This window comes from Salvelinus alpinus, chromosome 29 (assembly GCF_045679555.1).
Source record: "Salvelinus alpinus chromosome 29, SLU_Salpinus.1, whole genome shotgun sequence".
NCBI classification, from domain to species: Eukaryota; Metazoa; Chordata; class Actinopteri; order Salmoniformes; family Salmonidae; genus Salvelinus; species Salvelinus alpinus.
In genome coordinates, this window is record NC_092114.1 from 18,597,455 (window position 1) to 18,620,289 (window position 22,835).

At 42.5% G+C, this 22,835-nt stretch overlaps 2 protein-coding genes across 6 annotated transcripts in view; both read left to right on the forward strand.

Moving 5' to 3' along the window:
• Positions 1-9,735, forward strand: part of LOC139559198 (endoplasmic reticulum membrane sensor NFE2L1-like) — a 28,988-nt gene extending 19,253 nt beyond the window's left edge. For 2 of the 4 annotated variants that reach the window (XM_071374978.1, XM_071374980.1), the window contains 2 exons: positions 4,317-4,857; positions 7,074-9,735. In XM_071374978.1, the coding sequence (XP_071231079.1) occupies positions 4,317-4,857; positions 7,074-7,855 (1,323 nt within the window). In that variant the 3' untranslated portion in view covers positions 7,856-9,735. The remainder of the gene's footprint in view (positions 1-4,316; positions 4,858-7,073) is intronic. The other 2 variants (XM_071374979.1, XM_071374981.1) reach the window with 1 other exon arrangement.
• A 2,888-nt stretch (positions 9,736-12,623) lies between these two features.
• LOC139559200 (chromobox protein homolog 3-like) lies at positions 12,624-21,472 on the forward strand. 2 transcript variants are annotated; one of them, XM_071374983.1, is made up of 5 exons: positions 12,624-12,786; positions 19,277-19,455; positions 19,739-19,907; positions 20,333-20,427; positions 20,716-21,472. In XM_071374983.1, exons 2-5 carry the CDS (start codon positions 19,277-19,279, stop codon positions 20,840-20,842), a joined length of 570 nt encoding a protein of 189 aa, XP_071231084.1. In that variant the 5' UTR covers positions 12,624-12,786; the 3' UTR covers positions 20,843-21,472. The 2 variants fall into 2 exon arrangements, with proteins under 2 accessions (XP_071231084.1, XP_071231083.1); XM_071374982.1 differs by having other exon boundaries at positions 12,658-12,786; positions 19,307-19,455.
• The last annotated feature ends 1,363 nt before the right edge of the window (positions 21,473-22,835 follow it).

A 22,835-nucleotide genomic window follows, 5' to 3' on the forward strand; every position in this document is an offset into this window, starting at 1 on the left:
TAGTTTTTATTTAGTAAATAAAAAAGTTTAATTTTATTTAACTAGGTGAGTCAGTAAAGAACAAATTCTTATTTACAATGACAGCCTACCAGGAAACAGTGGGTTAACTGCCTTGTTCAGGGGCAGAACGACAGATTTTTGCCTTGTCGGCTTGGGGATTCGATCCAGCAACCTTTCGGTTACTGGCCCAGCGCTCTAACAACTAGGATACCTGCCGTCCCTATGAGGTGTCTAGGGATACAGTTTATGGGCTCTATAGTTGATTGGTTGTTTCTAGCGGAGTCGAGGGAATGAGAAGGGTTGGACACGCCCACGCTATTATCCCACGCTCCTAGGAATTAGATACAATTATTAATCGCCCCTGTCTGTTACAACAGAAGGGGTCAGTTTTCTGAGCTGTCGGTCCCATTCCCAGCTAGGTTACGGCGCGCTTTGTGGCCAGTACCTATGACTGGTCTGTAGGGTAGCCTCCATGATAAAATACTTTTTCTTTGGGTTTATATTTAATGCGTGTGGTCCAGAGATGGGTGCCAGACAGTTACCAGACCGCATCTTACCGCCTAAACCGAGTGAGGCTCCTTGTGACAACAGTACCCCAAGGTGGCAAGGCCAATCGGGGCACATCACTGATCGCCGGAGCCCGTGTACCCAGAGTGGGCCAGGCTTTAGGCAAATCTTGGCACATGTAGAGTTTTTAATTTATTTTTAAACCAAGTTCCACAGTGTTCACGGGTGTTAAGCGTTGTCTCCCGTATGCGAGTTCGATGACGTGTTCCTTCTCCATGTTCAGATACACAGTTGTCAAGCGTGGTGGAAATGGATGAAGAACCAATCTTTCCCAGTCCACAAGGTCCCGCCCCTTCAGAGGGCACTTCACGGGAGTCTCGCTGTGTGCACCGACCAGAATATGTGAGTGATGAGCGGAGCGTGCCCAATTTGACTGTCGCGTGGAGCGAGTTTCCCAAAGGCTGGAGCTCCAGTACCGCTCACTTCACGATCTCGGGGCATGCCTGGCCCAGCATACATTTGTAGTCTACTTCTGTGCTGCTATAGCTCCTTGATTTGAACTACTGTCATAGATTCACTCAATATTTTTATAATGAAACTGATTTTAAAAAAGGTGCAAAATCAAGGTGACTAACGAAGATGAGGAGAACCAAGAGCAAGAGAGGGAGTGCTGTGATGTAGTGTCCAATCATTGTGGAATCTGAAAAGACACGTATCCCAAAAGCATGATGGTGTACCACCTGCACATGCTAACAGAAAGGAACAAGGAGGGTAGCTAGCTAAGTGTGTCATTGTAGCAAAGTATTTATAAACTAAACATCAGATCTCTTAGAAGTTATTATCTATTCAATACGCTATAATTGATTTTGGCCCAATAGGCCTGACATATTACCTCTTTCAATGAGCTTTCCATTTTGATATTAATTTTGGTTAAAATGACCCTATCAAAATAACCCTAAAAACATTTAGGCCTACCTATAGAAAAATGTTTAAAAAGCAACTCTGCATCCCTGCCCAGCCTGACGAGTGGCCTGAAGGCTGTTTAGCATCCACAGTGGCTCTGCAAGCGCTGAAAGGATATTCTCTGCTGCTGGCTGGCTCTCCAGGCACCATCGCACGAGCCTGAAGCCAGACTCTAGCCAAACTCCTGTTTCAAAAAATTCATTCAAAGGCACTGAATTTTTAATTTCATTTGTATTTCATATTAAGTAAGTCACAGCCTATATGCGCAATTTATTGACTATAATGATTTAATACAACGACATGTTTAAATGCTGAGCGCTTTATGTCCCTGCCAGCCTAGTGTCGAACTCGCAGATGCTTCACAATGTATTTCTTTGTAGGCTATAACCTTGAAATATTTTAGTTCTTGGAAATGTTCTGGATTGACTGACATTCATGTCTTAAATTAATGATGGACTGTCGTTTCTCTTTGCTTATTTGAGCTCCTCTTGACATACTATGGACTTGGTCAAATCAAATCAAATTTTATTTGTCACATACACATGTTTAGCAGATGTTAATGCGGGTGTAGCGAAATGCTTGTGCTTCTAGTTCCGACAATGCAGTAATAACCAACGAGTAATCTAACCTGTCAATTTCACAACAACTACCTTATACACACAAGTGTAAAGGAATGGGGCTATTTTCTTTATACCACCCCTACCTTGTCATAACACAACTGATTGGCTCAAACACATAAGAAAATAAATTCCACAAATTAACTTATGTGCAAAGCTGTCATCAAGGCAAAGGGAGGCTACTTTGAAGTATCTCAATATTTTGATTTCTTTAACACTATTTGGTTATTACATAATTCCATATGTGTTATTTCATAGTTTTGATGTCTTCACTATTATTCAATAATGTCAAAAATAAAAAATAAAGAAAAACCCTTGATTGAGTAGGTGTTCAGTCACAAGTCTGGTACTGTATATAAACTCAGGAAGTATATATATTTCCTGAGTTGTTAGTATCTCCTAGATATAGGACAGATAATTCAACCTTGTTTCTTTTTGCCGTGTGTGTTATTCTATTTGTTTCTATGGGCTTTAGTAGTAATGGTATGAACATCTTAAAACAATTCCATATGTCACATTAGCACCCCCTCTCCCCCGATGTCTTAGATTCTAAGGAATTAAGCACAATCCGTACAGCAAAATATATTTTTTCCCACTCCAACTATAAGAATAAAAATATTGGCAGATATGTTACCACTCTAAAATCAGAATAGGTATCGGATCCAAAAAATATGGGTCGGACTCTAGACGAGATTGCACGTTGAGGGCCCCTCAGACCCTCCTTTCCACGTTTCCGCCAGTGGTTCTGATTCAGCCCACGTTGGAGAGGGTGCACAGCTAGGGCTTACCATTGAGTCTTGTGGCTCCCCATTGGCCCAGGCAGCTTTGGTTCGCGGAGATCATGCGCCTTTTAGGCGGGGATCTGTGGAAACTCTTGTTGTCCTAGGTGCACAGGCGGGGATCTGTGGAAACTCTTGTTGTCCTAGGTGCACAGGCGGGGATCTGTGGAAACTCTTGTTGTCCTAGGTGCACAGGCGGGGATCTGTGGAAACTCTTGTTGTCCTAGGTGCACAGGCAAGTTTGGCAATCGAGGCCAGAGATTTGGTTCCCATGGGTTTGGCCCCTGAGAGGGCTGATCTGATGGTTAGAGGTTTACCTCTGAAAGTTATTGCTACCATTGTCTGCAAGGGCTGTAGAGGGCTGTATGTGTAGAAGTGGCCAGCTTTGAGCTCTGGTCCCAAGATAATGGACTTTTCAGTGCTCTGTGAGGGACATCCTTATGTTCCTACAGGAGCTTTTCAAGCATTCTTCACTTGGGCTCCCGAGTGGCGCAGCGGTCTAAGGCACTGCATCTCAGTGCAAGAGGCATCACTGCGGCCCCTGGTTCGAACCCGGGCTGCATCACATCCGGCCGTGATTGGGAGTCCCATAGGGCGGCACACAATTGGACCAGCGTTGGCCCGGGTAGGCCGGCATTGTAAATAAGAATTTGTTCTTAACTGACTTGCCTAGTTAAAGGTTCAAATGAAAATAAAAAATGTAATGTAAAAGCGGTCTCAGCGTGTCATGTGGGAATTGACGGAGCCATAGCAGGGGCTCATCCCCTGGTGGTGCATTTTGTGAAAGGTGTACGTCATCTTAGACCGGTCTCTAAACCTTGGCACTGGTTTTGGAGGCACTGTGTGAGGCCCCCTTTTGAGGTTCTGGAGTCAGTGGATCACCATACACTTTTGGGAGGTTTTATTGCTTGGATGTTACTGCTCCCTGTATATAGTCACTGCTCTCAGTATTATGACTATAACTACTGTTCCCTAAAGGAGGGAAACCAGGTACAACACCTATTTGACTCCGTACCGCTTGTTCCTGGGCACGGTGAAGAGCGGTATTAAATCGAAGGAATGATTCCGAACCTCACGCTTATCACCTGTGGAAAGCCGGGCCTCCAGCGAGGTCTGATTTTATTGGCCTTGTCAAGCGGATCTACAATCCCTTCAACTGAAGTCGTGAGACTCACCCATAGTATGTTGTAAATAGTTTCCCTCCTTCAGGGAACTGTAGTTATAGTCATTACTGTTTCATACCCCAAATATGTTAGGTTTTACCTGGGAGTTGCTGTGATTTACCTGGGAGTTGCTGTGATTTACCTGGGAGATGCTGTGATTTACCTGGGAGATGCTGTGATTTACCTGGGAGATGCTGTGATTTACCTGGGAGATGCTGTGACTAACCTGTTCTGGGAGCTACTGTGATTTACCTGTGTAATACTGTGTTCTGCTCTTTGTATTTCAGGCCCGTCAGGGTGTGTGTATGTCTGCGCTTTTTATAATATGTGTGTGTTGTGTTATCCAGGATTTAGACCCACTGGTTCCTCAGCAGCTGTCTGACCTCGACGCCGACATCTCCAGCGCCATCAGCCAGGACGTCAGTCTCCGCGACGCCATGGTAACAGGTTCCACCTACGATATGATCCCACCAAGGGGTGGAGTCAGGACCCTGGTCGCCCGGCAACCAAGAGGGCCCCTTTTCCAACTAGAGTCCACAAACTCCTCTGACTCGTCACCAGGGACGACCACAGGGCTGGCCGCACTACCATTTACCACAGTGGTCAACGGAACGAGTAACGGAACGTTGTCCCATGGTGCACTAGGTGGCTGTCTGGATGAGGCAGTGTTTGACCAGATCAACCTACTGGGGCTGGAGGGCTGCCTGGACAATATGGATGCCCAGCTGCTGGGGAATCTGCAAGGCATCGACCCTCGGGTCCTGGGGGACCTTGACTCAGACTCCGGCCTCTCTCTGGAGAGCAGCTCTCGAGGCCCGACCTCCCCAGGTGAGTTGGAAGACTTCTGGGGCTGCTTTAGAAAGGTGCAATGTTCAGATAGGGGACATGATGATCCTCTGATTTGCATGAGAAGGAATCTCCTCAACCGTAGCCTATGGATTACACACATACATTACCAGTCAAAAGTTTGGACTCATACCAGGGTTTTTCTTTATTTTCACTATTTTCTACATTGTATAATAATAGTGAAGAAATCGAAACTGTGAAATAACACATATGGAATCATGTAGTAACCAAAGAAATGTTAAACAAATTAAAATATATTTTATATTCTTCAAAGTAGCCACCCTTTGCCTTGATGACAGATTTGCGCACTCTTGGCATTCTCTCAACCAGCTTCATGAGGTAGTCACCTGGAATGCATTTCAATTAACAGGTGTGCCTTGTTCAAAGTTAATTTGTGGGATTTCTTTCCTCAATGCGTTTGAGCCAATCAGTTGTGTTGTGACAAGGTAGAGGTGGTATACAGAAGATGGCCCTGTTTGGTAAAAGACCAAGTTGATATTATGGCAAGAACAGCTCAAATAAGCAAAGATAAATGACAGTCCCTCATTAATTCAAGACATGAAGGTCAGTCAATCTGGAAAATTTCAAGAACTGAGTTTCTTCAAGTGCAGTTGCAAAAACCATTAAGCGTTATGATGAAACTGGCTCTCATGAGGACCGCCACAGGAAATGAAGACCCAGAGTTACCTCTGCTGCAGAGGATAAGTTCATTAGTGTTACCAGCCTCAGAAATTGCAGCCCAAATAAATGCTCCAGTAACAAACATCTCAACATCAACTGTTCAGAGGAGACTGTGTGAATCAGGCCTTCATGGTCGAATTGCTGCAAAGAAACCACTACTAAAGGACACCAATAAGAAGAGACTTGCTTGGGCCAAGAAACACGAGCAATGGACACTTAGACAGGTGGAAATCTGTCCTTTGGTCTGAGTCCAAATTGTAGATTTTTGGTTCCAACCGTGTATTTGTGAGATGCAGAGTAGCTGAACGGATGATGGCTCCCGAGTGGCGCAGCGGTCTAAGGCATCTCAGTACTAGAGGCATCACTACAGACCCTTGTTCGATTCCAATCACTGGCCGTGATTGGGAGTCCCATAGTACGGCACACAATTGGCCCAGCATCATCCGGTTTAGGGTTTGGCCGGGGTAAGCCGTCATTGTAAATAAGAATTTGTTCTTAACTGACTTGCCTAGTTAAAGATTTTAACTAAAATCTTTGCATGTGTGGTTCCCACTGAAGCATGGAGGATGAGGTGTGGGGGTGCTTTGCTGGTCACGCTGTTGCTGATTATTTAGAATTCAAGGCACACTTAACTAGCATGGCTACCACAGCATTCTACAGTGATACGCCATCCCATCTAGTTTGCGCTTAGTGGGACTATCATTTGTTTTTCAACAGGACAATGACCCAAACATGCCTCCTGGCTGTCTATGGGATATTTGACCAATAAGGGGAGAGATGGAGTACTGCATAAGATGACCTGGCCTCCAAAATCACCCTACCTCAACCCAATTGAGATGGTTTGGGATGAGTTGGACCGCAGAGTGAAGGAAAAGCAGCCAACAAGTGTTCAGCATGTGTGTGAACTCCTTCAAGACTGTTGGAAAAGTATTCCAGGTGGAGCTGGATGAGAGAATTCCAAGAGTGTGAAAACTGCTATCAAGGCGAAGGGTGGCTACTTTTTAAGAATCTCAAATATATTTTGATTTGTTTAAAAGGATCCAAACATTTTTTTTCTCCAATTTTCGCCTAAAATTACATACCCAAATCTAACTGCTTGTAACTCAGGGCCTGAAGCAAAGATATGCATATTCTTGATATCATTTGAAAGGAAAAGCAGCCAACAAGTGTTCCGCCACATATGTGGGTACTCCTTCAAGACTGTTGGAAGAGCTAGTTGAGAGAATGCCAAGAGTGTGCAAAGCTGTCATCAAGGCAAATGGTAGCCACTTTGAAGAAATATATAATATATATTTTGATTTGTTTTACACTTTTTTTGGTTACTACATGATTCCTTATTTGTTAATTCATAGTTTGTTTTCACTATTATTCTACAATGTAGAAAATAGTGTAAACTTTTGACTGGTACTGTATATCTGCAGCATTCTAAACACTGCACACTTCTGAATAGCTAGTTGAGCATACTACATCTCCATTCTAAAGTAGCTTACATATTCCTATGTACATTTGACTCCCAGGTGCGTCGGAGGTGTCGTCAGCGTCTTCCAGTTCGTTCTGTGAGGACGAGGGCGGAGCTACGGGCTACAGCAGCGAGGCGGACTCCCTCCCTTCAAAGGACATTGCCGACTACGACACATCATGGTCACCTGTGGACCTCAGTGAGAGTGTGTGGCATGACCACAGCTACTCCACCCCAGCCTTCTCCCACCCATCAGCCACCACATTCCCCCACAAAACCATCAAACAGGAGCCTTTCAGCGACGAAGACGATGACGGGGAGGATTACGAAGATCGAGAGCTTAGCCGCGACGAACTCCGCGCCCGGGCGTTGCACGTCCCGCTCTCGGCAACGGAGATCGTCAGCATGCCTGTGGAGGAATTCCTGGAGCTGCTGGAGGGGCGTGGCCTATCTGCAGCCCAGGTCACCCTCCTGAGGGATATCCGGAGGCGAGGGAAGAACAAGCTGGCGGCACAGAACTGCCGCAAGCGCAAGCTGGATGCCATCACAGGGCTCCAGGAGGAGGTGGAGAGGCTGCAGGCCCAGAGGAACCGGCTGCTCAGGGAGAGGCAGCACACGGCCAAGGCTCTGGGAGCTGCAGGCCATCGCATGGAGCACCTCTCCAGGGACGTCCTTTCCAGGCTGAGGGACGACTCTGGACGACCCCTGACCCCAGAGAGATACACCCTGCAGTGTGGGGCCAATGGGAGGGTCGTGGTACAGCAGATCAGGCGGCCTGGTGTTGCCTCGACGACAGCTGGAGGTAAAACGGACAAGAGGAAGAAGGAGAAGAAGCCTTGATGCTGGGACTTGAAGTTTTAAGGATGTGCTATTGTTTTCTCTGAACTTATGGGCCAGATTCTGGTCATGTGACTGTGTTTCCGGATCTTTCTCTTCCTTCTTGTCCGGACTCTCCGACCTTGGGAGCCTAAAAGGACAGAAACGCAGAAAAAAATGTAAACCCAAAAACGTGCATGTAAATACAAATATTATGGATTATGTGTGAATGATGGAGATTTTTTTTCTGGAAAAAGAAACGTAGCTCAAACACTGGACTCTAATGGTTTCTTGCTATATAAATGAAAGAGTTTTATCATTTAAAGCATTTCTTACAAGGAGAATTGTAATATTTCCAACTAAAATAAATTATAGGCTAGTTAAAAAGAAAGGTAATTCCAATTATATAGCTTAAAGGCTTAATGCAGACTTTTATATCAAAAAAATTCTGCGTGACAATGAAGTACCTTACTGTAATAGTTTTCCATTAAAATGCTGGCAAGAATTTTGCTTGGACTGTCTGGGTGTGGTCTGAGTGGGGGGGCACTGAAAACTAGCTGTTATTGGCAGAGCGGTTTGGAACTCAATTTGTTGGTCTATTAACTAATTTAACACCTGGTGATATCACCAGGCAAGTTGAAACCACCCATGCAAAACCTGCTGATGTCGAAGGTCCTGTGTAGATTTTCAAACAGCATCTATGAGAAAATAACACTGATCACATTTGTTCACACTTTTATAGTGTTGTTTCATCAGCTGTTGTACAATATGATACACAACACAGGAAAAACAGAATGTTGACTGCACTGGACCTTTAACCTCAACTGGATATTGATAGTAGTTTTTTGGGCATCTATTGATAAAGATTTCTAACGTTCTAAAGACCAATGTTCCTCCATAGATCCTAGTTCTGGAGTTTTAAGTTGAAATTCTTTCAAAACTGAATCTAACTGGTGACATGTTTGACATGTCATTTGAAATATGACATTTGAGACTTTACATTTTCTTTTTAAAGTGATGCATAGATGTAGATATTGCTTTATGTATGATCACTTTTTATACATTTTTATTCCATTTTTATTTTTTTTAAGCGCTGTATGCTTCCTCCCTCTGATATTTTGAAACGGGGCTTTGAGTTTGATGGTTTTCATTCTACCTCACAACTACAATGGATTTATATGGATGGTTTGGGCTGATTTTGGGAGAGACCTTTTTTTTATTCCATGGGGAGATGGGTGGTTGGGGAACACAAGGGCAACTGACCTAACCCTCCTTAACTTCTTGAAACAATGCCTTCACCCACTTTTGTGTTCTGAAGTCAAGTGTGCTTGTTGTATGTGTTTATGTATTATTTGAGAAATGCTCTCATAGATTGAAGAAAATTTGTACTGAAAGATAAAACCAGAAAAAAGTATACTGTGCAGAGTTATACAAGAAAGTCGGAGGTAGGCTATATAGTACCTACATCAAGCAAGTGAAAACATTTGTGGTCTTTATTTCAATAAACATTGAAGATTTTCTTTACGTCTCAGAAGTTAGTTTTGCCTTGGATAAAACCAATCCGATTCCCAGGTTGAACAGATCTTTTCATTTTCGAATTGTATTTTAATTTTAATTTTTTGGAACTTTTTTTTTAGTTTTGTGTGTTTTCTGATTGCCATGTGTGTTCGAGTAAATGAGGCTGAATGAATTTTTACAAATCCATAAAATAAAAAATAAAAAATTCTTTATTGTTTTATATATAAACATGGCTTTGCTCGACTGGGATTGATTTGTGTTAAAGCTGTACGGGGCAGGATGTTAAACTGAGTTATGTGACTTAAATCTCCTTTTTCTAAGGGCACTAATGATGTTCTTGGTGATATGGTTATTTCCTAAGAAAAATAAATAAATGTTTAAGAAAACTAAGTTGTCTGTGTTAGGTCTTTGGTCTGAACACTTCTATGTGGAATCCTATCGACGGCATGTTTAGCCCACCTCAAGACTCACTCTCAATATACACACAGGCTACTCTACTGGAGCAGGGGCTGGTTTCATGGTTCTATTGATGAACTTAACCTTAAATGAAAACTGCACCCAAAAACTATCTTTTGGTATTTGATTCATTACTCCAATGCTGACATAGTCCCAAATTGTTTTGCTTGTCAGCAATCAAGTTTAAAAGATATGTAACTTTCAAAATACAGAAATCATCTCTGTATGATACATTTTGCATCATATGATGGAAAATGCATCATAGGGGATGATTTTGAAAGTTACAAACCCAATGTCATGTAGTATGTGGACAATTGCTCGTCGAACATCTCATTCCAAAATCATGACCAATCATGGGGACCCCTTTGCCGCTATAACAGCCTCCACTCTTCTGGTAATGCTTTCCAGTAGATGTTGGAACATTGATTCCACTCAGCCACGAGCATTCATGAGGTTGGGCACTGATGTTAGGTGATTAGGCCTGGCTCACAGCGTTCCAATTCCTCCCAAAGGTGTTCAATGGGGTTGAGGTCAGGGCTCTGTGCAGGCCAGTCAAGTTCTTCCACACAGATCTCGACAAACCACTTCTGTACAGACCTCGCTTTGTGCACGGGGGCATTTTCATGCTGAAACAGGAAAGGGCCTTACCAAAACTGTTGCCACAAAGTTGGAAGCAGAATCGTCTAGAATGTCATTGTATGCTGTTGCGTTAAGATTTCCCTTCACTGGAACTAAGGGGCCTAGCCCTAACCTTATAAAACACCCCCAGACCATTATTCCTCCTCCACTAAACTTTACAGTTGGCACTTCCATTGGGGCAGGTAGCGTTCTCCTGGCATCCGCCAAACCCAGATTCGTCCGTCAGACTGCCAGATGGTGAAAAGTGAATTATCACTCCAGAGAATGCGTTTCCACTGCTCCAGAGTCCAATGGCGGTGAACTTTACACCACTCCAGTCGACGCGTGGCATTGCGCTTGGTGGTCTTAGGCTTGTGTGCGGCTGCTCGGCCCTGGAAACCCATTTCATGAAGCTTCCAACAAACAGTTATTGTGTTGACGTTGCTTCCAGCGGCAGTTTGGAACTCGGTAGTGAGTGTTGCAACCGAGGACAGACAATTTTTACACGCTATGCGCATTAGCACTTGGCGGTCCCATTCTGTGAGCTTGTGTGGACTACTTTTTTAAATTTAACCTTTATTTAACTAGGCAAGTCAGTTAAGAACAAATCCTTTTTTTACAATGACTGCCTACCCATGCCAAACCCAGCCCGGACAACTGGGCCAATTGTGCGCCGCCCTATGGGACTCCCGATCACGGTTGGTTGTGATACAGCCTGGAATCGAACCAGGGTCTGTAGTGACGCCTCTAGCACTGAGACGCAGTGCCTTAGACCGCTGCACAACTCTGGAAATTTGATGAACTGACTTGTTGGAAAGGTGGTATCCAATGACGGTGCCACATTGAAAGTCACTGAGCTCTTCAGTAAGGCCATTCTACTGCCAAATGTTTGTCTATGGCGATTTCATGGCTGAATGCTTGATTTTATACACCTGTCAGCAACGGGTGTGACTGAAAGAGCCGAATCCACTAATTTGAAAGGGTGACCACATACTTTTGTATATATACATTTCAATCAGAAAGTATTCAGATCCCTAACCTTTTTCCACATGTTGTGTTACAGCCTCATTTTAAAATGGATTTAATTATTTATTTTTACTCATCAATCTACACACACCCCATAATGACAAAGCGAAAACAGGTTTTTAGAAATGTGTAAAAAACATAACTTAAGTATAAGTAATCAGACCCTTTGCTATGAGACTTGAAATTGAGCTCAGGTGTATCCTGTTTCCATTGATCATCCTTGAGATGTTTCTTCAATTTGATTGGAGTCCAACTGTGGTAAATTCAAATGATTGGTCATGATTTGTAAGACTGAATGTCCTTGAGTGGCCCAACCAGAGCCTGGACTTGAATCCTATCTAACATCTCTGGAGAGACCTGAAAATAGTTGTGCAGCGACCCTCTCCATCCAACCTGACAGAGCTTGAGAGGATCTGCAGTGAAGAATGGGAGAAACTCCCCAAATACAGTTGTGCCACATCATACCCAAGAAGGCTGTAATCGCTGCAAAAGGAGCTTCAACAAAGTATTGAGTTAAGGGTCTGAGTAATTATGTAAATGTATTTCCATTTTTTTTAAATATAAATTTGCAAAAATTTATAAATAACTGTTTTTAAGTTGTCATTTTGGGGTATTGTGTGTATGATTAAATATTATATTTATTTACTAAATTTTAGAATGATTATTTAAAAAATGTATATATTTAACTAGTAAGGCTGTATGTATTGTAACAAAATGTGGGAAAAATAAAGGGGTCTGAATACTTTCCGAATGCACTGTAGTGTAGTTTGAAAACTTGATTGCTGACAAGTAAAACATTTTGGGACTATGTCAACAATGGAGTAATGAAACAAATACCAAAAGAGAGTTTTTGGGTGGAGTTTTCTTTTTAAGGTGCTTTTGGGAAACCAGGTTCAGACCAAATTGTATTGTTGTGAAATTGTTAGATATTACTTTTTAGATATTACTGCACTGTTGGAGCTAGAAACACAAGCATTTCGCAACACAATAACATCTGCTAAACATGTGTATGTGACTAATAACATTTGATTGATTTATATTATTTGACTTAAAAGTAAAACGATTACGTTGTATCTCATTAGGTTTTCCGAGGGTGCATTTTACATAATGTGGATTTAAAGCTCTTTTCTGGCGTTTGGATTCATCCATGAACATTTATTTTTGAAACAACCACATAAGGAAATTTAGTTACCCTTGCGGCACCCGTAGAAAAGGGAAGTTTATTTTTGGCGCGCGCGCAGCTGCAACATATATTCTGCACCGCACGCGGGTAAGAACGAAGCTGCTTGTCCTTTTTCCGTCGTACGTTCTGCATCAGCTTTTTCTTGATTTGCAAGGTGAGTCCCTCAAGATCCAACGTCAAATGTTTATGCAAAGTATAGGCTGTACACTTATAATTGCTGTGATACATATTTGTCGTCTTTATTTTGCTTTAGCGCACGGTCATGCTAGCCACCAGTAGCCAACTTGCTACAGTTTAGCTAGCTAGCTACACTGACAAAGTGATTCCATTGTGTTAGCTAGAACGCTTATGTAACTTGTGAGTTAGCTGCCATTTTAGGAAAGGAAGGTCTAATTCTCACTGACCAATCAACTAGGTAACTTAGTGTAGCTATGTTCAGGTTGCAGGTTTTGGGCCTTGCAATCACAATTTGTCCGGCCTTTGTTAACCTAACGTCTGATAAGCACCTGGAAGCTTGTTAGTGAACATAGTTCAATTCCACTTAACTAGCAAACTAACGTTCCCACCATAACTGGATAACAAACGTTTATTTAGCTAGCTAATGTTGGCACACTACCTAGTTGGCTAAGCTCCCGCCGGTTGTTTCAAATCAAATCAAATTTGGTCACATGCGCTGGTGTAGAATTACGGTGAAATGCTTGCTTACGAGCCCTTCCCTACAATGCAAAATTGAATGGTAACACGAACAAAATACAAGAATGTATTACTGTATATACAGGAGTACCAGATCAATGTGCAGAGGTACGAGGTAGATATATATATGTGAAGGCATGGTAACGTGACTAGGCATCAGGATAGATCGTAATGAGTAAAATTAAGAGTTTAGACAATATAGCTACAATATGGTTTAGAAAGTAACGTTTATTTTCTAGTGAACGTTAGTTAAACATCCATATTAAATTGAGTAGCTACTTCGCTAACAAAATCAATACAGGCATTAGACTAGGCCTGAAAAAAATGGCTTTGGGGGAGGGGGGGCTCAACGGATTGTGCATAAAGTTAGATTATGTGCGCTTAAACGTCTAATTTAATATAGCTAGCAAACGTTACCGAGAATAAAATGACGACCTGTGTGCCCTTTGTTTAGCTAACAGTTATTTTGTTAGCGAGGATATTGGTGAAGTGCAAGGCGCACGAGCTCTGATTCCCTCCACTTTGAGCGTTTTGATCGAATGATCTAATGTTGCTTGGCAACTACCGACTTGAAGAGAGAAACGTGTTAATAACTCGGTAAGGATAATAACAGAACGATGGGAAATGCTATATTTGGGACAGAGGTATCACTACTTTTAGCTTTAAAGTAACTGTCCAGTGTTTCCAGATTTCTATGGAATATTACCAATAATTATTTGCAGTATGAGTGAAATCGTTTTATTTCCAAAAGATGGTAATCGCGTAACCATGTTAAAAAGCAGCTTTTCTCTGTTGGAATGGTTTGGGAGTAACGTAAACTCGTACATCGCCTTGGTCCGTACAATTGCCCTTATTTTAGCGCCCATAAAACGTAATTCTTACAGATCAACTGTAATGTCAATACCATTGTAAAGCACAATTTCTCCCCTTTCCAACAAAATCGATTACATGACCTAAACACTCCCCGTTTCTGCATAATTCAAGCAGGCAATAAGCCATGTCGGGTCTTTTTAAAAATGGCGGGTGGGGAAGCAAAACTAATGCGTGGTAGTGAGAAGGACAGATGTCGTGTGGGAAAATTGCTTTTTTCACTCGATCTGTCCAACTTATCACCTCTAAAATGTAAATGAAACACTATTTGAAGGTTTGTGTCGAATTTGAATCGGTTTTTAGGGCGGTGCTAAAGTGATCTTAGAAGTAAACAGCGGCTTTGAGAAAGATGATAGCATGCAATGATAATGAAAAAAATGACTAGGTATCCCTCTTAACCCCGTCACTGTTAATTTGTGACGGGGTTAAGTGCTACACCTGGTGGAGAGAGATTGTAAGACAGAAATAGTTGCTTTATGCGTGCTGTACGTTACGACATGACAAGTCAAGATGTAACGGAGGGTCAGTTTTTTTCAACTTTTCTCCAATACTATAGAGCCATTACCATGTCGATCAACGCTTGAATAGAAACCTAGTTCACACCCCCAATTTTGACGTCAATGCAGTCGCTACACTCCCATTAGTTTTCTTTGTAGCCTCGTTTGAATGTCGCGGTTACGCACATTTGTACGTAATGGGGTGAGTTTACGTTACCCCAACAGAATGGTGTGGACCTGTACTGGTCATTTAAAATATTAATGTAAGTGCACAGCTTATTGGCCACCCCATCTTCCTCAGGAGGATAATGTCATCCTCTGGGGGAAATGACAAGCATATTTGAAACGTTTGAGGTAGTTTTTCTCCAATTTATGAGCAGGGGTGCAACTTTGGTTTTAGAAGGGGGGTAAATATATAGGCCAGGCAAAAGTTTGGGCACCTACTCATTCAAGGGTTCTTTATTTATACTATGTTCTATATTGTAGAATAATAGTGAAGAAATCAACTAAGAAATTACACATATGGAATCATGTAGTAACAAAGTGTTAAACAAATTAATATAGTTGAGATTATTTTTTATTTATTTATTTTATTTCACCTTTATTTATGTAGCCACCCTTTGGTCTTGACAGCTTTGCACACTCTTGGAATTCTCCCAACCAGCTTCATGCGGTAGTCACCTGGAATGCATTTCAATTAACAGGTGTGCCTTGTTAATTCGTGGAATTTGTTTCCTTAACTTCTCTGTGCACTTATCCCTTTTAGGGGATCATTTTCCTAAACAACCGCTGAATTGCAGGGTGCAAAATATTACTAAAAATATTTATAGTCATGAAATCACAAGTGAAATATACCAAAACACAGCTTAGCTTGTTGTTAATCCACCTATCGTGTCAGATTTTGATAATATGCTTTGCAACGAAAGCAATCTAAGCTTTTGTGAGTATCAATCAATGCTAGAACAGTTAGCCTTATATTAGCTTGGTCACGAAAGTCAGAAAAGCAATAAAAATAATCGCTTACCTTGGATAATCTTTGGATGTTTGCACTCACGAGACTCCCAGTTACACCACAAATTCTTTTTTTTTCTCGATAAATATTACTTTTCTAAGAAAAAACTGCCGTTTGGGTTGCACGTTATGTTCAGAAAATCAAAAGCCTCGTTCCGTTTGAACATTTCAAAAAGTATCCGTAATTGTCGTAGAAACATGTCAAATGTTTTTTATAATCAGTCCTCAGGTTGTTTTTAACAAACATAATCGATAATATTTCAACCGGACCGTAACCTATTCAATAAGAGAGAAAAAGAAAATGGAGCGCTCCCCTCTCGCGCGCTGGAACTATTCAGAGGACACCTGACTACTTTTGAAAAATCTAGCTCATTTTTCAAAATTAAAGCCTTAAACTATGTCTAAAGCCTGGTCACAGCCTGAGGAAGCCATTGGAAAAGGAATCTGGTTGATACCCCTTTAAATGGAAGAAAGAAAGGCCAGGAAACACAGATTTAAAAAAATATATATATATATACTGCTCAAAAAAATAAAGGGAACACTTAAACAACACAATGTAACTCCAAGTCAATCACATTTCTGTGAAATCAAACTGTCCACTTAGGAAGCAACACTGATTGACAATAAATTTCACATGCTGTTGTGCAAATGGAATAGACAAAAGGTGGAAATTATAGGCAATTAGCAAGACACCCCCAATAAAGGAGTGGTTCTGCAGGTGGTGACCACTTCTCAGTTCCTATGCTTCCTGGCTGATGTTTTGGTCACTTTTGAATGCTGGCTGGCGGTGCTTTCACTCTAGTGGTAGCATGAGACTGAGTCTACAACCCACACAAGTGGCTCAGGTAGTGCAGCTCATCCAGGATGGCACATCAATGCGAGCTGTGGCAAGAAGGTTTGCTGTGTCTAGAGCATGGAGGCGCTACCAGGAGACAGGCCAGTACATCAGGAGACGTGGAGGAGGCCGTAGGAGGGCAACAATCCAGCAGCAGGACCGCTACCTCCTTATAGGCACTTTAGTATTGCCAGTAACAGTATAGCTTCCGTCCCTCTCCTCACCCCTACCTGGGCTCGAACAGCCACCCTCGAAGCATCGTTCCACAGAGCAAGGGGAACAAATACTCCAAGTCTCAGAGCGAGTGACGTTTGAAACGCTATTAGCGCGCACCCCGCTAACTACCTAGCCTATTCACATCGGTTACACCAGCCTAAACTCGGGAGTTGATAGTTTGAAGTCATAAGCAGCGCAACGCTTGAAGCATGGTGAAGAGCTGCTGGCAAACGCACGAAAGTGCTGTTTGAATGAATGCGTACGAGCCTGCTGCTGCCTACCACCGTCAGACTGCTCTATCAAATCATAGACTTAATTATAACATAACACACAGAAATACGAGCCTTGGGTCATTAATATGGTAAAATCCGGAAACTATCATTTAGAAAATAAAACTTTTATTCTTTCAGTGAAATACGAAACCGTTCCGTATTTTATCTAACAGGTGGCATCCATAAGTCTAAATATTCCTGTTACATTGCACAACCTTCAATGTTATGTCATAATTTTGTACAATTCTGGCAAATTTGTTCGCAAACTAGCCAGGCGGCTCAAACTGTTGCATATACCCTGACTCTGCGTGCAATGAACGTAAGAGAAGTGAAACAATTTCCTTAGTTTAATATTGCCTGCTAACATGAATTTCTTAACTAAATATGCAGGTTTAAAAAATATATACTTCTGTGTATTGATTTTAAGGCATTGGTGTTTATGGTTAGGTACATTCGTGCAACGATTATGCTTTTTTCTCTCGCAAATGCGCTTGATAAATCACCCGTTTGGCGAAGTAGGCTATGATTCAATGATAAATTAACAGGCACCGCATTGATTATATGCAACGCAGGACAAGCTAGATAAACTAGTAATATCATCAACCATGTGTAGTTAACTAGTGATTATGTTGAGATTGATTGTTTTTTATAAGATACGTATAACGCTAGCTAGCACCTTGGCTCCTTGCTGCACTCGCATAACAGGTAGTCAGCCTGCCACGCAGGCTCCTTGTGGAGTGCAATGTAATCGGCCATGATCGGTGTCCAAAAATGCCGATTACCGAATGTTATGAAAACTTGAAATTGGCCCTAATTAATCGGCCATTCCGATTAATCAGTCGACCTCTAATACAAAGAGCCCTATTTGGTAAAAGACCAAGTCCATATTATGGCAAGAACTTCTAAAATAAGCAAAGACACGAAAGAGTTGCAAAGAAAAAGCCAAATCTCAGACTGGCCAATAAAAAGGAAAGATTAAGATGGGCAAAATAAATCACGCTGGACAGAGGAACTCTGCCTAGAAGGCCAGCATCCCGGAGTCACCTCTGTCTGCACTGTTGATGTTGAGACTGGTATCTTGCGGGTACTATTTAATGAAGCTGCCAGTTGAGGACTTGTGAGGTGTCTTTCTCAAACTAGACACTATAATGTACTTGTCCTCTTGCTCAGTTGTGCACCAGGGCCTCCCACTTTTTCTATTCTGGTTAGAGCCAGTTTGCACTGTTCTATGAAGGGTGTAGTACACTGCGTTGTACGAGATCTTCAATTTCTTGCATTGAATAGCCTTAATTTTTCAGAACAAAGATCTTTGTTTCTGGCCATTTTGAGCCTGTGATCGAACCCGCTGATGCTCCAGATACCCAACTAGTCAGTTTTCGGCTGCGCTAACATAATTGCTAACGGATTTCCTAATGACCAATTAGCCTTTTTAAAATGACAAACTTGGGCTAGGTAACACAACGTGCCATTGGAACACAGGAGTGATGGTTGCTGACAATGTACGCCCATGTAGATATTCCATTAAAAAAATCAGCTGTTTCAGCTACAATAGTCATTTACAACATCAACGGTGTCTATACTGTATTTCTGATCAATTTGTTATTTTAATGAACAAAAAATGTGCTTTTCAAAAACGTATTGTCAACTTGGAATAATTGTACACAGGTTGGAATGGAAAATAAAGTGGTATTTAATTGGGTGGTGGAAAATGTACAGGTAATGTCTTTGGGTTTCTAAGTGACCCCAAACTTTTGAGCGCTAGTGTATGTATTATCCAGTTGGATAAACACTCAACAGCTGACTCGACCGCTCGGAGGGGTCTGCATGGTCTTAAAGCACACTCTTGCCTTATTTTGTATCACGTTCCTATGATAAATTGAACCCCCCCCCCCCCCAGTTTTAACTTAGCGGTTTTCACTGGCCAGTTTATTGTGGGCGTACAGCAAACTACAAGTGTTTTAATTATTGTATTGATATTCTGGACCAGGGTTTCCCAAACTCAGTCCTGGGGGTGGCCCCTGAGTGCACATTTTGGTTTTTGCCCCAGCACTACACAGCTGACTAAAATCAAAGCTTGAATGAGTTGGTTATTTGAATCAGCTGTGTAGTGCTAGAGGGTAAAACAAAGCATGCAAGGGGACGGGGGGTGCAGGACTGAGTTTGGGAAACCCTGTTCTGGACAATAACCTGTGTAAACATTGTGTCAGGTGGTCTCATGTTATTAAAACCCAAATTCGTCTCTTTAAAAAGATGAAAACCTCCTCCCCTCTTGTTTCGCAGCCAAACATGGGTAAAAAGCAGAATGGCAAAGGCAAGAAGGAGGTCCTGGAGGCAGAGCCGCCGGAGGAGTATGTTGTGGAGAAGGTGATGGACCAGCGCATCGTCAATGGGAAGGTGGAATTTTTCCTCAAGTGGAAAGGATTTACAGAGTGAGTGCACAGTTTCCGGGGACCCAGGCCCACCGCTTTGATGGCCTGGAAGTGCTTCCCTGATATGGGGTCGTGCTTGTCTGTGGCATGCTTATCTTGCAGAACCTAGCTAGTTTAAATAATCTGAGTTGTGAATTGAATTTGACTGCCATTTTAGTTACATGTATAGCTCACTTGAAAAAAATTTAATAGTCTGCTGCATTTCTAGAGCATGTGTTACTCTTCTTACCAGCATGCTGATGGTCTTTTGTAGAAATATCCAGTGACTATTCTTTCCTTTCAGAGCGGATAACACTTGGGAGCCAGAGGATAACCTGGACTGTCCTGAGCTGATCTCGGCCTTCCTTGAAGCACAGAAGAACGTGGTAGAAAAGCCTGACTCCAACAAGAGGAAGTCCTCAACAGATGAGCCGGAGACAGAGGAAAACAAAGCCAAGAAGAAGAAGGATGTGGTGAGTGGTTAAAATCATTGTACATTTACATTTTAGTCATTTAGCAGACGCTCTTATCCAGAGCGACTTACAGTAGAGTGCATACATTTTATTACATTTTTTACATACTGAGACAAGGATATCCCTACCGGCCAAACCCTCCCTAACCCGGACGACGCTATGCCAATTGTGCGTCGCCCCACGGATCTCCCGGTTGCGGCCGGCTGCGACAGAGCCTGGGCGCGAACCCAGCCCAGCCTGGGCGTGAACCCAGAGACTCTGGTGGCGCAGCTAGCACTGCGATGCAGTGCCCTAGACCACTGCGCCACCCTCATTGTAGGGTGGTGTTGTCGGCTAGTCTGTGTGCAATGGTTATCAGTATGTTCCGATTTGCCAGGTGGGTTGCATGGAAGCTGTGGTTTATTTCTGTACTGTGTGTGTTTCAGAGTGACAAGCCACGGGGCTTTGCCAGGAGTCTGGACCCAGAGAGGATCATCGGTGCAACCGACAGTAGTGGAGAACTTATGTTCTTGATGAAGTGGTGAGTCTCAAATTGTAAAACATAACAGCCTAGCTTGTGCTGTTCCTCTTAAATATCACCCCCTTTTCATTGTTGCAGAGCCCAAGCCATTCCTCATGTAATATCTTCCCTGTTTTATAACGATATTCACCTCCTAAAATGACTGCCTTCGGGAACTTCACATTCTATTTTTATAATGTGCACCTGAACTTAATTATACTGAATAGTGCTACTAGCTGAATAGGTCAACCTTATTATTTGGATCAGTAGCCACTAGTAAACACCAACCACTGTCCCTTGGCTCGTCAGGAAAGACTCGGACGAGGCAGACCTAGTCCCGGCCCGGGAGGCCAACACCCGCTGCCCTCAGGTGGTCATCTCCTTCTACGAGGAGAGGCTGACCTGGCACTCCTGTCCTGAGGATGAGGCGCAGTAGCACCCCTTCCTTGCCCAGCTGATGTCCCCTGTGGCCCCCCCTGACCTTCGACCTCCATCCTGTCCCTGATCCTGCCTCAAGACTTTTCTCCATGTCTCTTCTCTCGCCCCTCTGTACTTTTTTGACATTTACAATGTTTAGCCATAGTTTTAGTGCAGAGCAGTCGGGTGAACGCCTGTGCTTTGGTACATATTTTAGTGATAGGACAACATTGTTTACTGGGAAAGGGACTGAGGAGGATGTGGCGAAATGGGTAGGATGTGGAAATAAGGGGATGGGTGATTTGTCTCTTTTCATGGACCTATTCCTCATCCAAAACTGTCAGGGACTAGTTCCTCAGTCGATATAGTTATGTTTGAAAATGAACACCGTGGATCATATGAAATCTTGATTTATTTCTCCCCCACCCATATAATCACTTGTCAGACATGTATTTTCAAGGTGGTGCATGGCTGTTCTGTTAACTGTCTAGCCCCCTTTCCCCTCTTCTCCCTCCCATGAAACTAGTTTCCCCCCAATGGTTGCATACTTGAATCCCTTGAACAGTATGTCTTTTGCTGTATATTCACTTTGTAAATATTTTTTCCAAGAAGCTGTTCAATAAAGGTTTATATGCTTCATTTTACCACCCCCTCTGCCTGGGCTGAGTTTTGTTACAAAGCGATGCACTAACACAGTTGTAACTTATGGCTCATGACTAGTAACCATAGACTACAACTCTGCCAGAAGATAACTGCTCTGGGGTTAAAGTTCTGTCAATGTGCCAGATTTCTGTCATTTTGATTCTGGAGAAGTTTGAGATCAGCGTAGATCTGCAATAGAAGTCTCCAGAGGGGAGGCTGGTTTTGAGATGACATGTACAGTTGAAGTTGAAAATTTACATACACTTCACTTATAATTCACTATCACAATTCCAGTGGGTCAGAAGTTTACATACACTAAGTTGACTGTGCCTTTTTAAAAAGCTTGGAAAATTCCAGAAAATGTCATGGCTTCTGATAGGCTAATTGACGTCAATTGGAGGTGTGGATGTATTTCAAGGCCTACCTTCAAACTCAGTACATCTTTGCTTGACATCATGGGAAAATCAAAATCAGCCAAGACCTCAGGGAAAAAATGTAGACATCCACAAGTCTGGTACATCCTTGGGAGCAATTTTCAGATGTTCATCTGTACAAACAATAGTACGCAAGTATAAACACTGTGTCCTCTGGTCTGATGAAACAAATATAACTGTTTGGCCATAATGACCATCGTTATGTTTGGAGGAAAGGGGAGGCTTGCACGCCAAAGAACACCATCCCAACCGTGAAGCACGGGGGTGCCAGCATCATGTTGTGGTGGTCCTTTGCTGCAGGGGGGACTGGTGCATTTCACAAAATAGATGTCATGAGGCAGGAAAATGTGGATATATTGAAGCAACATCTCAAGACATCAGTCAGGAAGTTATTAAAGCTTGGTCACAAATGGGTCTTCCTAATGGACAGCGACCCCAAGCATACTTCCAAAGTTGTGGGAAATAGCTTAAGGACAACAAAGTCAAGGTATTGGAGTGGCCATCACAAAGCCCTGACGTCAACCCTATAGAACATTTGTGGGCAGAACTGAAAAAGTGTGAGCAAGGAGGCCTACAAACCTGACTCAGTTATACCAGCTCTGTCAGGAGGAATGGGCCAAAATTCACCCAACTTATTGTGGGAAGCTTTTGCAAGGTTACCCGAAACATTTGACCCAAATGAAAGAATTTAAAGGCAATACTACCAAATACTAATTGAGTGTATGTAAACTTCTGACCCACTGGGAATGTGATGAAAGAAATAAAAGCTAAAATAAATAATTCTCTACTTTTATGACATTTCACATTCTTAATATAAAGTGATTTTACCTGACCTAAAACAGGGAATTTTTACTAGGATTAAATGTCAGGAATTGTGAAAAACTGAGTTTAAATGTGTTTGGCTAAGGTGTAAACTTCCGACTTCAACTGTATAAG